The sequence below is a fragment of the Trifolium pratense genome, linkage group LG7, assembly GCF_020283565.1.
Source record: "Trifolium pratense cultivar HEN17-A07 linkage group LG7, ARS_RC_1.1, whole genome shotgun sequence".
Taxonomy (NCBI): domain Eukaryota; kingdom Viridiplantae; phylum Streptophyta; class Magnoliopsida; order Fabales; family Fabaceae; genus Trifolium; species Trifolium pratense.
The window spans coordinates 20807398-20822168 of record NC_060065.1 but is presented as its reverse complement, the minus strand read 5'-3'; the positions used below and the strand labels follow the sequence as shown (position 1 = coordinate 20822168).

Genomic DNA, 14771 nt, shown 5'->3' with positions numbered 1-14771 from the left:
CTATTCGCTGAGCGAAGGCTTATGTTGAAATGCAAAAGCAAGTATTTTCTTTATATCGTCTCCACAGGGACTGATGCGATATCGATGCCGTTCAACAATTAATATAATTTCAAGTAAAGGATTTCAAAGATGGTTGATTACGAAAGTTGCGAAAATATGAAAGTAGTAAAGATAATTAATTTGACAGAGAGATTAAATTGCTGGGATTAGCTTTCAATCACTCATTCATACATATTCCCCTAATCAGTTACACAGGTTCTAGTCATCTATCAATATTATCACGTATCGCTCGTCGAACGTTTCCGTGTCCAGATAACGCCGAGATATCTATTGCATCTATTAACCTCCGATGTCTCGAATCGTCAATCAATACAATAGCATTAAGATTCGATACTCTAAGTGAATATAAAACCTAAATTTATGTCTAGAATTTAGAGTTCAATAGATATTATCCTAGTTCTTAGATTCAAAAGGCATATGTCTATAACAATTCAAATCAAAGATTAAAACAATGAAAACAAAGATAACATCAATATTGAGAGACAACTAAAACCATATATAAAACCATATCAATAGAAACACATACTAATAGAGTAATTTACACCTAATCCCAACAAAAGTGTCTTTAACTACTCATTACCATGATAGTTTTACACAAATAAGAAGAAAAGAGATGAAATAACAACACCGGTTGATTTCTCAAACAGTTGGTGTGCATCCACCGCAGTTTCCTCCGTCGTTCCGAGCTTCACTCCCTGCGTTACGCGTTAAGCTCTCCTCCCCTGTTTCTTCTAATGTTGGGCGTGTTGTGTTTTTTGTATGGAATGAATTGAATTCTCAAGGAATGGCTTCACATGCCTTTTATAGGCTTTTAATGCTAAGCAAATTGCACAAGGCGGTGCTTACACTATGATGATATCCTTCATGGCTAAGTTAGCTTTTATAATTAAGAATAAAAACACTGCTGCAACTCTTTTTGACCAATAGAAAATCTTCTTATCACTTTAAACAAGAGGACAATTGTGCCTCTTCATAATTTTGGTCCAATGACAATTTTTCTTAGTCTCCAATAGGTCTCATTGCTTCTATTTTTCCATTAAGCTCATAAAACCTACAAAAATGTGTTGGAATTAGGTAGAAATAACATAAATGACTAATTTGTTAATTAAAACTAATATTTACAATTAGTTGGTTTTTTTATATGAAATTACTTTTAAAACAAGTCAATAAGTGCCCAAAATATATATGTAAAATTACCACTTTTTGGCACTTATCAACTCTCCCCAACTTAGAACTTTGTTTGTCCTCAAACAAAAGTCCAAAATAAACTCTCAAAATATGGTTCAAACCTCATCCGTGCATGATTCAATCAAGATTTATGATCAATCAAAAACTTTGGATTTCAATCATTTCAAGTTTGCATGATTCAATGTATTGCAAGTTCAAAATCAAACCTTCATAATCATCAAAAAATCAAAGCATGAATGTGAAATAGTTTCAAAATTCAAGTAAGATTTCAAACTTTCCAAATCAACAAGACAATCAACTAGAATCACAATTCTCACAAGTGTTTCAACTCAAGGGTGTAGTGTTTCTCTCAATCCAAGCAATGTGTTCACAACAAATCAATTCAAACATACATCTCAACATAATCACAAGACATGTTATCAATCATGGATCACTAAGGTCTTTCTTAAGCTTGTAATGGGGCTAGGCTACAAAAAATAATTGTTTTTCTTTGGATTCAAAAAGCCTTAAGGATGAGAGAGCATAAACTTTGAGTATCTTCATAACATTACATAAGCTATTCATCCTCTTTCACTTTCCCCATTCTTTACTTTTGGGATTCTTTTGACACAATTTCTATTCATTTCCTTTTCTTTTGAAACACATTTTCTTTGATTTTCATTTGTGTGTCAAATGACTTACAATGTTTTTCTTTTTCAATCACCATCTTCAACAACTCATATTTTTCAACTACTTTTTTTTTTCTTTCTTTTTCTCAAACAAATAACCTCTTTCTCCCCAACTTGTTTTTAACCCTACTTAAACTCAATGCTCAAACATCCTAAGACAAGGGTTAAGTCATTGTTTTTCTTTATTTTGGTTCAAGGGTTCACAACAAACAAATTTTCAAAATTTTTGGCTCATGGGGGTAGCAAAGGATCATACAACTCACAAGGTAGGTTATTTTGGCTCAAGTAGTTGCACTCAAATAGAAACATGGCCTTGATCATTTCCATGACTTCAAACACATCAAGTAATAGCAAGATTCAGTTAAAATCAACAGAGTTAAACACAATTGTCGGCTCTCAAATATATAAACAATGGAAGGTTCACACAATCTCACCCGGCTAGGTCTAAGTGATTCATAATCAATTAATCAAGTTAAGAAGGAATGGATGAAATCAAATTGAATAAAGCTACTTAGTTCAAATTCATCCTATCATTCAAAGATATATAATCACAAAGATTTGACCTCAACTAAAGCAATTGAAAAATTATTCTAATCATGCATTTGAATTTGATTACTCATAAACCTAAGCTTTTCAATTCATATGCACATGATATTCAAAAATCAAAAATTTGAACCATTTTTTCAATCAACCATCAACATGTTGTTCAGACCACAAGAGAAATATAAATTAAGATAAAGCATAAATTTAACCGAAAGCTATTTAAAATAAACTTCACAGAGTTTTGGAGAGCTTTCTCGGTCTATCTTTCTCTTGTCAGTTGTCTGGATCTTCTTCACTTCCTTGGTACCAACAGCAGCCTGTCTCACCTCCTCCAAGTAAAATGGCCTTTCCATAGGCCATTCCTAATCAGGCATCAAATGCCTCTTTGGTGCCATCTCTGAAACAAATGTTAATATAGCAAATAACACCACACACATGTCTCTCAAGAACACAGCAGAATAGATTCAGAAACTGGTACTTTCGCTAAGCCACAGGAATTTCGCTTAGCGAAATTTACAGACAGAATGAGTGAAAAAGAATTTGCACATACTGCATTCTATGTTTCTATAACAGTTTTTAAGAAGTCAACAAGTGGTATACAGGGCACTTTCTTTACACACTTACCTTCCACATCCCTTAAGCTTAGAAAGATTTGCAATTATGAGCTTACTGAAAGTAAAGTCATGAACTTCAACAAGCAATAATGGTAAGACAACAAGTGATGACCACTAAGTTAAGATTTAACAGTTCATGTCTTTTATGAATTGCAAACATGATGTTCAAATAAGCAACAATGAAACACAGTTGTCACATGATTCTAATGTCAGTTCAAGATTAAGAATTTTGTATCTATGCCTTTAAAATAACTCATGAAAGTCAAGACATAGCACAAAAGAAATTTGTCAAATTCAGCTTTAAAATAGCACAAGTTAAAGCAACCAAATCAACATTCCAGCTTAGTGAAAGTAACCCTGTCATAAGTGCATATTTCCACAATCAACAAAGACCAGTTGAAGCATAATACACTTTCAAAATCTGCTTAAAGGCAGCAACCTCAAATTCATAAACATGGTGTTTCCTAGATAAGCAACAAAACTTCACAATGCCTTCAATATCAATGAAATCAGAAAATGAGATAAAGAGATATGTGGTTGAAAGTTCTAAAGTGGAAGCTATGAGTGTTGCTGCTTTAAAAATTCAGAATTTGCACAATTCACTTAGCCATGGAAATTTAGCTTAGCAAATGCAACACACATGACAAAAAAAAAAAGCAGAACTTTCACACCAGAAGTAATGGTTCCAATTTTGGATCATTTAAAACCTTTCAAAATATGCCTAAGTGCAGTAAAATTATAAATTGCAGAATTTAAATAGTATAGATAGAAAATTGGGTTGCCTCCCAACAAGCGCTTCTTTTACGTCATTAGCTTGACGCCTTTTTGGTTAGGGTGGCCAAAATGAGACGGAAAGCACATCATCCGTCTTTTTCCTTCGGTTAGGGAGGAACTCCATGAACTTGAGATATAGATATTGCGGAGTCCATATCCTCCCCAATTGCTTCATATTGAACAAGGCACATATTTCGTCTATGACCTGGTCAATCTCCGCCTTGTTCTCCATCTCCCTCTTTTGCTCAATTGATATTTCCTTGTCAAGTAATCCCTTAATTTCTTCTGCACCCATCATCACTTCTTCATTATCAACAGTGCTAGTCTTCTCAATACATGGCAATTCTTGAGGAAGTTCTACCTCGTGTGGTGTCTCTATTTCTATCACTATTTTCTCTTCATCACATCCATCGCGCATTCTTTCTTCCTCGTTGTTTTCAACACCTTTCACACTTTCTCCACTTTCCTCATTTTTCATTGGATTATTATCTTTCTCGTCAGGAGTGGTTTGTGTGTTGGTTTGAAATGTTCCTCCTTGGTAATTGTTATTGGCTAACTGTTTAGTCAACTGAACAAGCTGATTTTCCAAATTTTTGGCTCTTGCAAGACTGTTTTTCAGATATTGTTGGTGCTGGTCTTGCATCTGTTGCATTTGTTGGTTTTGTTGCTGTTGCATTTCCATGAATTTAATCATGGTCTCCTCCAATCTAGCCTCTGAAGTTTGCCCATAATTATAAGGAGGAAACTGTTGATATGATTCATACTCACCCGGAGTATAGAAGTTGTAATACCCACGATCAGTCATGGTTTTACTTTTAATGGGGAATCTGAAAAAGGATTCAACAAACAAGAAAAACAACTTTCTTTGTCTAGCAAAGAGGATTAGTACAAGCAAAAACTATACAATATAAACAAATATATACAAATACTTAAAAGAATATAAATTGTTGCAATGCTCCAATATCTAAACGCCAGTCCCCGGCAACGGCGCCATTTTGTTGAAATGCAAAAGCAAGTATTTTCTTTATATCGTCTCCACAGGGACTGATGCGATATCGATGCCGTTCAACAATTAATATAATTTCAAGTAAAGGATTTCAAAGATGGTTGATTACGAAAGTTGCGAAAATATGAAAGTAGTAAAGATAATTAATTTGACAGAGAGATTAAATTGCTGGGATTAGCTTTCAATCACTCATTCATACATATTCCCCTAATCAGTTACACAGGTTCTAGTCATCTATCAATATTATCACGTATCGCTCGTCGAACGTTTCCGTGTCCAGATAACGCCGAGATATCTATTGCATCTATTAACCTCCGATGTCTCGAATCGTCAATCAATACAATAGCATTAAGATTCGATACTCTAAGTGAATATAAAACCTAAATTTATGTCTAGAATTTAGAGTTCAATAGATATTATCCTAGTTCTTAGATTCAAAAGGCATATGTCTATAACAATTCAAATCAAAGATTAAAACAATGAAAACAAAGATAACATCAATATTGAGAGACAACTAAAACCATATATAAAACCATATCAATAGAAACACATACTAATAGAGTAATTTACACCTAATCCCAACAAAAGTGTCTTTAACTACTCATTACCATGATAGTTTTACACAAATAAGAAGAAAAGAGATGAAATAACAACACCGGTTGATTTCTCAAACAGTTGGTGTGCATCCACCGCAGTTTCCTCCGTCGTTCCGAGCTTCACTCCCTGCGTTACGCGTTAAGCTCTCCTCCCCTGTTTCTTCTAATGTTGGGCGTGTTGTGTTTTTTGTATGGAATGAATTGAATTCTCAAGGAATGGCTTCACATGCCTTTTATAGGCTTTTAATGCTAAGCAAATTGCACAAGGCGGTGCTTACACTATGATGATATCCTTCATGGCTAAGTTAGCTTTTATAATTAAGAATAAAAACACTGCTGCAACTCTTTTTGACCAATAGAAAATCTTCTTATCACTTTAAACAAGAGGACAATTGTGCCTCTTCATAATTTTGGTCCAATGACAATTTTTCTTAGTCTCCAATAGGTCTCATTGCTTCTATTTTTCCATTAAGCTCATAAAACCTACAAAAATGTGTTGGAATTAGGTAGAAATAACATAAATGACTAATTTGTTAATTAAAACTAATATTTACAATTAGTTGGTTTTTTTATATGAAATTACTTTTAAAACAAGTCAATAAGTGCCCAAAATATATATGTAAAATTACCACTTTTTGGCACTTATCAGCTTAGCGAGCCTAAGCGAACCTCACCCGGGAATCACCTGCTCATAGCGAGCTTCGGCGAGATCCAGCGAACCTGTTCGCTACAGCGAACTCCTGGTCGCTTAGCGAACTGCACCAGAACAGAATATCTGTTCTTGAGTTATCTAAGGCGGTTTAACCTCAAATCAACTCAAAAATTCATTCAAACATGTTATAAATTCATATAAACAGCCATTCCAAACATATATGGTATCAAGGAACATTAATCATCCCTTCCAAACATCCAAATACCTCTAACAATCAAAATCAAGCCAATTACTTGAGTTTTAAGTAACTTTCTCAAACTTTTCAAACATGGTTCAAATACATACATATTTTTCATGAAATCAAACTAGTGATTAACACATACAAAGTGATGATGAAGAACATCATACTCACATACAAAAGCTTAATCAAAGTCTAAAAGAAATTGAGTGGGAGAGTTCGGGAATGGAGACATAGACAATCTCCCCTCTCCTTGCCACTCAAGAATCATGAATTCTAATCTCTTACCTTAAGCAAAGATGATGATCCAAGCCTTCTCTTGCTTAAGCTTTCTCTTAGCCAAAACCCTAGCTCTTGCTCTATCTTGCTTCTACTCACTCAAACTCAAAGAAATGAATTTATGATACTATTCATATGTTTGACTTGCTACTTATACTACTTCTCATTTGTCATGAACCAAGCCCAAATGGCTTAGGCCCATGCCTCTCACGCCCATTTAAGCCCAAAACAAGGTTCTCGCGCCTAATAACTTACGTTCGGCTAAATAATTATTCGCCGCTCACTAAAATAATAAAAGCCAATTAATAAATAAAATGACCTTTAATAAAATATACGAATACGAAAAATGGGTCGTTACAAGCTGCAAATCAAGAATCAGGAACAGAACATTATAATGCTACTGCAAATCGTGGCAGAGGTCGTGGGAAAGGAAAAGGTCGAGGACGAGGCCGTACTCAAAACTCTCACAATAATGGTAAGGTTCATTGCCAAATCTGTGACAGGCCCAATCATGATGCAACAATTTGCTGGTACAGGTATGATTCTTCCAATGCCAAACCTCAAGCTCGTGGTTACAATACTTCTTCCAACCCTAGACCCTCACACTTCAACCCCTATGCACGTCCTAGTGCACATCTAGCTATTCCTCAATACTACACACCTACTGCAGAATTTGATTCCATGTCTAGTGCCTCCTGGTACCCTGACTCTGGTGCTTCTCACCACCTCACATACAATCCCAACAACTTTGGTTATCGTGCTCCCTATCAAGGTCATGATCAAGTCATGATGGGAAACGGCACAGGTGTGTCCATTCACTCTCTAGGTTATTCAAAATTTAATTCCCCGAATAATCCTAATGTGCATCTTAAACTCACTGATTTATTGCTTGTGCCTGCTATATCTAAAAATCTATTATCTGTTAGCAAATTTGCTCAGGACAACAATGTAATCTTTGAGTTTCACCCTTACAACTGTTATGTCAAATCTCAGGATTCTAAGCAAATCCTCCTTGAGGGCACTGTTGGAGCAGATGGCTTATACCAGTTCAAGCCATTCAAGTTCATCACCAACACTGAAGCCAACTCTAAAGTCCAGTCTCACAATGTTTTTCCTTTGAATAAGTCTCTTTACTCTAGTCATATGCATTTTCCTGCTTTGAATAAACCTGTTGGTTGTAACACAGTTGTGTCTACTGACAAATTAAATAGTGAGTTTCATAAATGGCATCTAAGGCTAGGCCATGCCCACAATAAAGATTTTCAGTCCATATTGCATTTATGTAATATTCCTTACTCAAATAAAAATGTCTTTACCTCTTGTACTTTCTGTTGTGTTGGTAAGTCTCACAAACTTTTTGCTCCTTTATCAAATACTACTTACACTAAACCTTTTGAGGTAATACATTGTGACTTGTGGGGACCAGCCCCTTTCACTTCTTACTATGGATATAACTACTATATCACCTTTGTGGACACATATACCAAGTAAGTATACTTGGATTTACTTTCTCAAAAACAAATCTGATGCACTAAAGGCCTTTACACAGTTTTCTACCTTTATTCAAAATCAGTTTTCAGCTACTATCAAGGCTTTACAGTCTGATTGGGGAGGTGAATTTCGCCCCTTCACTACCTTACTAAATGAGTTAGGTATCCAACATAGATTAACTTGTCCCCATACATCCCATCAAAATGGAACTGTAGAAAGAAAACATAGACAAATAGTAGAAATGGGTCTCACACTCTTATCTCAAGCATCTCTACCTTTAAATTTTTGGGACCACAGTTTCACACAAGCAGTTTACCTCATCAACAAATTGCCTACCAGTGCTTTAACACAATTCAAATCACCTCATCATGCCCTGTTCAAAACCCAACCAGATTACAACCAGTTAAAAGTCTTTGGTTGCTTATGCTTTCCACATCTTAGACCCTACAATAAACATAAACTACAATATAGATCTAGTCCCTGTGTCTATTTAGGAATCTCTCCTCAACATAAGGGTCATAAATGTCTAGATGAACAAGGTAGAATTTACATATCTAAAGATGTTATATTCCATGAGTCCCAATTTCCCTATCTCTCTATGTTTCCTAACTCCACTATTAATGCTGATAATTGTGTTAGTCCTTTAACTCACTCCATTCTCTCTCATCACATGCCTCAAAATGACCCTTCCTGTTCCATAACCAACACAAACTCCAACCTTGAACACAATTCTCTCACATTCCCCAAACAAGCTCTAACTGACATAGACACCTCAAATCACAATAAGTCACTTAAAACAAACAGTTCTGCCAACCCCTCCACTTCAACTACAAATGAAACCCAAAATGTGTCTATCTCTCATCATAATGACCATTCCATGATTACCAGAGGCAAAACAGGCAACTTGAAACCCAAAGCCTTCACCACTGTACTTGAACCCACCACTATTAAAAGTGCTCTTGCTGATCCAAACTGGTTGCAAGCAATGCACACTGAGTTCAAAGCCCTCACAGATAACAACACTTGGTCCTTAGTTCCTCTCCCACCTCACAAAAAGGCTATTGGCTGCAAATGGATTTTTAGAATAAAGGAAAATCCTGATGGAAGCATAAACAAATACAAAGCACGCCTTGTAGCTAAAGGTTTTTTGCAAACCCCTGGTTTTGACTTCACAGAAACCTTCTCACCTGTGATCAAACCTGTAACCATCAGAATCATCCTAACTCTAGCAGTGACATACAAATGGGCAGTGCAGCAAATTGATATTAATAATGCCTTTTTGAATGGCATTTTACATGAAGAAGTATATATGCATCAACCTGCAGGATTTGAATCCTCAGATAAATCCCTGGTGTGCAAACTACACAAGTCACTATATGGCTTAAAGCAAGCACCTCGTGCCTGGTATGAAAGGCTCACTCAAACCTTACTTCAAATGGGATTCATTGCAAGCAAGTGTGACCCTTCACTAATGGTTCTTCATCAACAAGGAGCTACTACCTATGTGTTAATCTATGTAGATGATATTCTCATCACTGGATCTGCTCCTCATCTCATTCAAGATGTTATTCAAAAACTAAACATCAAGTTTGCTTTAAAACAATTGGGAGAAGTTGACTACTTTCTAGGCATTGAAGTGCACAAAACTGTCTCAGGAGGTCTGTTGCTCAATCAAAGCAAATACATTAGAGATCTGCTATCCAAAACCAATATGGATAACTGCAAACCAATAGGTTCACCCATGGTTAATAACTGCAGACTCAGCAAATTTGGCACAGATGCCTTAACAGATCCATCTCTATACAGATCCACAATAGGAGCCCTTCAATATGCAACTCTAACAAGGCCAGACATCTCATTCAGTGTCAACAAAGTCTGCCAATTCATGGCACACCCTCTTGAAACACATTGGAAAGCTGTCAAAAGGATACTTCGTTATCTCAAAGGTACTATCAATCATGGGCTTCTATTACATCCTTCTCCATCCAGCCCTCCCTTTTCCTTGAGAGCATACAGTGATGCTGACTGGGCCACTGACCAGGATGATCGGAGATCCACTTCTGGGTCATGCATCTACTTTGGATCTAATCTAGTCTCCTGGGGATCTAAGAAACAACCTCTGGTAGCAAGGTCAAGCACTGAAGCTGAATATAGGAGTATGGCCAATACAACTGCTGAACTATTGTGGATTCAATCACTTTTACATGAACTGCAGGTTCTATATCACACTCCTACTCTCCTGTGTGACAATTTAAGTGCTCTATCACTGGCTCATAACCCTATTCTTCATGCAAGGACGAAGCACATTGAGCTTGACATTCACTTTGTAAGAGAAAAGGTCCTTTCAAAACAACTACAAGTACTTCATGTGCCAGCTACTGATCAACTAGCTGACCCACTTACAAAGCCTCTATCTCCTGCTAACTATGCAACAATTCGAGCCAAACTCAAGGTGTTCCCTAGTCATGAAACCCCTTGTGTTTGAAGGGGGAATAATAGAGTATAGGAATAATAGTTAGCAAATATTCTAGTCAATAAGTCAAATGTAAACAATGATGATGTGGCACAAAGTTTGTTACAGTCAGAGCTGATGTGGCACAAATTTGTTGTAGTCAGTTACAACTAAAAGCTGATGTGGCACTAAGTTTGTTAGGCCTAATCAGATATTCTAGCAGCTGCTATTAATAGGATCTGCAACCACATGTATTGTAGGCTTTTGATAAAAATTCAATGAAAACTCTTTGAATATGTACGATTCACAAATCTAACATTTGTAGTCACTTTAAGTTATAACTATGATCTGGAAGGATTGGAATGTTGATTTCACATTGAACATCAACCGTTGAGATTGAGATGAGGAATGATTTAATTGATATATATCGACGGTGTAAAATTATTTTATACTGTCAACTAATATCAACCATGTTTTCTGTCACATCACTCCATTTCACCCAACTTTCTTGATATGACATGGCAAAATAATGGTTGTTTATTGGACGATGGTGTAAAGCTATTTTACACCGTCGATGCATATCAATTAAACTCTTAAAGGAAAGAGGGGAGAAGAGTTTCGGAAAAAAAAAAGAAATAGTTTTTTTTCTTTTACAAAAAAAGAAAGAAGAATTAGTTTTTGACTTATTAAACTAATAATAATTTAAAGACTTTAATAATGATATCTTATGGATTTTGGATTTTGACTCTCTTGATCTCTTTTTTTATAATACGTGAACATTTGTAAAAAAGAGACTAAAATAGAAGGTTTTGTTAGAATAGACTACAATTGCAAAGGTAATTGTTGATAACCATTAAAGCGTTGGGATTTGACTATTTGAGGAATATGTGATGTAAATCATCGCATCTAATACAAACACTGCATATTATTCTGGACTTGGCTTAAGTTCAATTTGGCGTGAGCTTGACTCAACAAACAAGTTGGCCCAAGTCAAAACTTCTTTGCTCAACGGTCATAAAAGTCGACGCATCTGTAACGGCTGATATCCGAATGATTGATATTTATTGTCAAACATAATTTTTCAGCCGTTATTCCGATAGCCAATTAATGATGAGGGCGTCATATCCATCCTCACAACGTCCGACTCCGCGACCGCAACGGTGAACCAAAAAACTCCTCAGGCAAGCCTCAATATGAGGAGGACAACCGTGATGAAGTGACAACCACTGCATCAGAGGACGATCCGACCTACGATTTGTACATTCCGAAGCCAATGCAAGAACTACCGTTGCCAAACATTGCAATAGGACCCAAAACAAACACATTGATGGCAACTACGTACCATTCATGCTATCAATAGATAATTCAAGATAAGAACCTGTGCTTTGAAGCTGTCGAGGAATCCAACATAACACGAGGAGCAATCAACAACTACCAAAGACGTGATTCTCGTCCCCCCTACAGAGAAGAGAATACACCATTTCAATATCCAGGTCCTTGCAACCATATGATCTTAGAAGACCCCAAGTCCTCATAGAAACATAATCTATCCTCAAAACTCTCCATGTAGGAGCATCAATCTCCTCGACGAAATAATCGACGATCAGCATCCCTAGAAGGATATCGTCGATCTCCACCCCATCTAATAACCGCCACTGTGAAGTGGTGAGGACAAACCACGGGGACCTCTATCTAGGAGAATTATGAGGGTTCCCTTACCTGTCGGGTTGGAAATTAAACCACCCACATGGATACCTTTGATGGGTTAATTGATCCCGACGAGCATATTGATGTTTTGCTCTGCTTGACTACAGAGGAAAGGAGCCATGACCTGTTACAAGAGTCTTCCTCCAGGAATGGATCTATCGATTATGGAAGGAATTGTGTCACTAATCACTGTGCACTTTATTGCTTCTAGACATCAACCAAAAACCGAAGCAAGCCTCTAAGCTATAGTGCAAGGGAAAGACAAGCCCCTAAGGTATTACATTGAGAGGTTTAACCACGAGGTTGTGCAAGTATACACCGACGATCAAATGAAGTTATACCTTTGGATCGCGTGTTACGTCCGGGCAGTGATTTCGCAAAGGTTGTGGGAATAGAGGAGGTAAGGACTTTGGACGCTTTCCTAGACAAAGCTAAGACGTACATGCAGTACAAAACAAAAACAATGGCCGCTGACATAAAAAAAATTCACTTTTATTCCCTATTTATATTTTATAAGGACTATTTTGAGGAGGTAAAAATATCTATTATAAAGGAACTAAACTCATAGGGATCACAACTCTTACCAAGTGCAATATTATGAAGAACTATAGCTTGAGGGAGGTAAAAGTTTCTATTATTTTGTAAATAGTTTTCAAAATAAAGACTACTCTTACCAAGTGCAATATTATAAAAGAGTTAAACTTAAAAGAACGCAATTTTATAGGAACTAAAAATATATTTAACTCTAATTAAAAAATTGAAATATCTTTCTTTTCTTATTTATTTATAAAATGTAACAATTTTTTTTGCATGTTACAAAATGAGAGATTTTAATATGACAAGTTATATGAGATTTCGTCAAAAAAGTTATATGAGATATCAACAATAAAACTCAAAAGTTTCTATATGAGAGTTTCTATAAGAAAGTTTCTATATAATAACTTAAAAACAAACCTCACTTATTATGTCGTTATATGAGAGTTAGAATAATATATTTAATACTTTTTAACGTTGAGATAGTGTATCATATATTATAAGTACTACTAAATAAATCAACAATTCATTTAAGCAAATATTCTTCAACTTTGACTATAATCATTCTCTAAAATGGCCATGGCATCATTTAATGGCTTTTACGTAGTTATGACCATTATGATGAGTTTTACTTTATTGAGAACATCTTTGTGTTCTGAAATTGCTGAGCCACCAGCAGCACCAAGACCATTATCATCATATGAAAAATATTTAAGTGATTGTACAAGCACATTGAAGCCTGCAGAATGTGGTAAACAAATATTCGATGCTGTATTTCTTGGAAATGGAACTGTTAGTAATATTTGTTGTCATATCCTTATGAATAATGTTGGAAAAACTTGCCATGATGATTTGACAAAATATACAGCTCAATTACCAAAATATGTGAAAAACCAAAATGAAATATTAAGTAGGGCTGAGAAAGTGTGGAACTATTGTACTCAATTTCGTCCAAATTTACCTTGAAGTTAAATTAATTATAAATGAATAAATAATAATCATGAGATGTATTAAGTGAAATAATTATTTTATATTAAATGAATTTTGTTCGTCTGGTGTATTTCATATTATAACGGTCTAGTTCAATAAATTTAGCTTTTATTTGAATATAAAAATCAACTCATACAAACAATTATAAAATAGTCATTTCATACCAACAACATACAAATGAAACCTTCTCAAATTAAATTAATCACCAATCTTTACTCACGAATTCGATATCATAAGTAGATACTGATCTTACCTGGATTAGACAGTCAGATAGCCAACAAGCACGTCCGTAGTTGAGTAATCCACAAAGGGGCTCAAGTCAGTAGAGGTACAAGTTAGAAAGTGGATAAAGAACATAAGGGTTTATACATAGCTCCAACACTGGGCCAAATGTCTCTAATATGGACTGAGTTTATCCACCTATAATGGATGACTGCCATGATTTCTACGTGAATGTAGGGATGAGTTGTTCGTGCTCATCATCCTGGGTCAAACCGTTCCACTAATAAGGGATAGTGGATAGGTTTGGATGGCCACGTGTCCTCACGGAGGAGCACGTGGTAAGTGTGCGTCTTCTGGTGCAAAAGAGTCATGTCGCGTCCTATTAGGCCGTCCTCGATGTCCTAGCAGGTTGAGCCGTACTAAACACTAGACCAGCCTTAGGCCCAGTCTAGAACAGATCCAATACAATTTAAACCACAAAATCTTAATCCGAATCCGAATAACCATAATAACTAAACTATATGTATAATCAACTGTAGTGCTACCCTTACACAAAGTGTGTTGCAAAATAACCATCCAATCCTTAATAGCCAAGATTAAATTTTCATAATTGCCATGTACACACCTCATTAGTTGCAAAATACACACCTCATTAGTTTTAACAAGGAAGTGTCTATAACTTGTAATCTCAATGAATGAAGTTCAAATCCCTTAGAAGATAGTAGTAGAAAACAGTCATAAGTTCTATTTTAATTAG

At 35.7% G+C, this 14771-nt stretch overlaps 1 protein-coding gene across 1 annotated transcript; it reads right to left on the bottom strand.

Moving 5' to 3' along the window:
* Nucleotides 1–535: 535 nt before the first annotated feature.
* Nucleotides 536–6091, bottom strand: LOC123895872 (putative uncharacterized protein DDB_G0290989). Its single transcript, XM_045946345.1, has one exon. It carries the CDS (start codon nt 4650–4652, stop codon nt 3903–3905), a length of 750 nt encoding a protein of 249 aa, XP_045802301.1. The 5' UTR covers nt 4653–6091; the 3' UTR covers nt 536–3902.
* Between the last annotated feature and the right edge of the window lie 8680 nt (nt 6092–14771).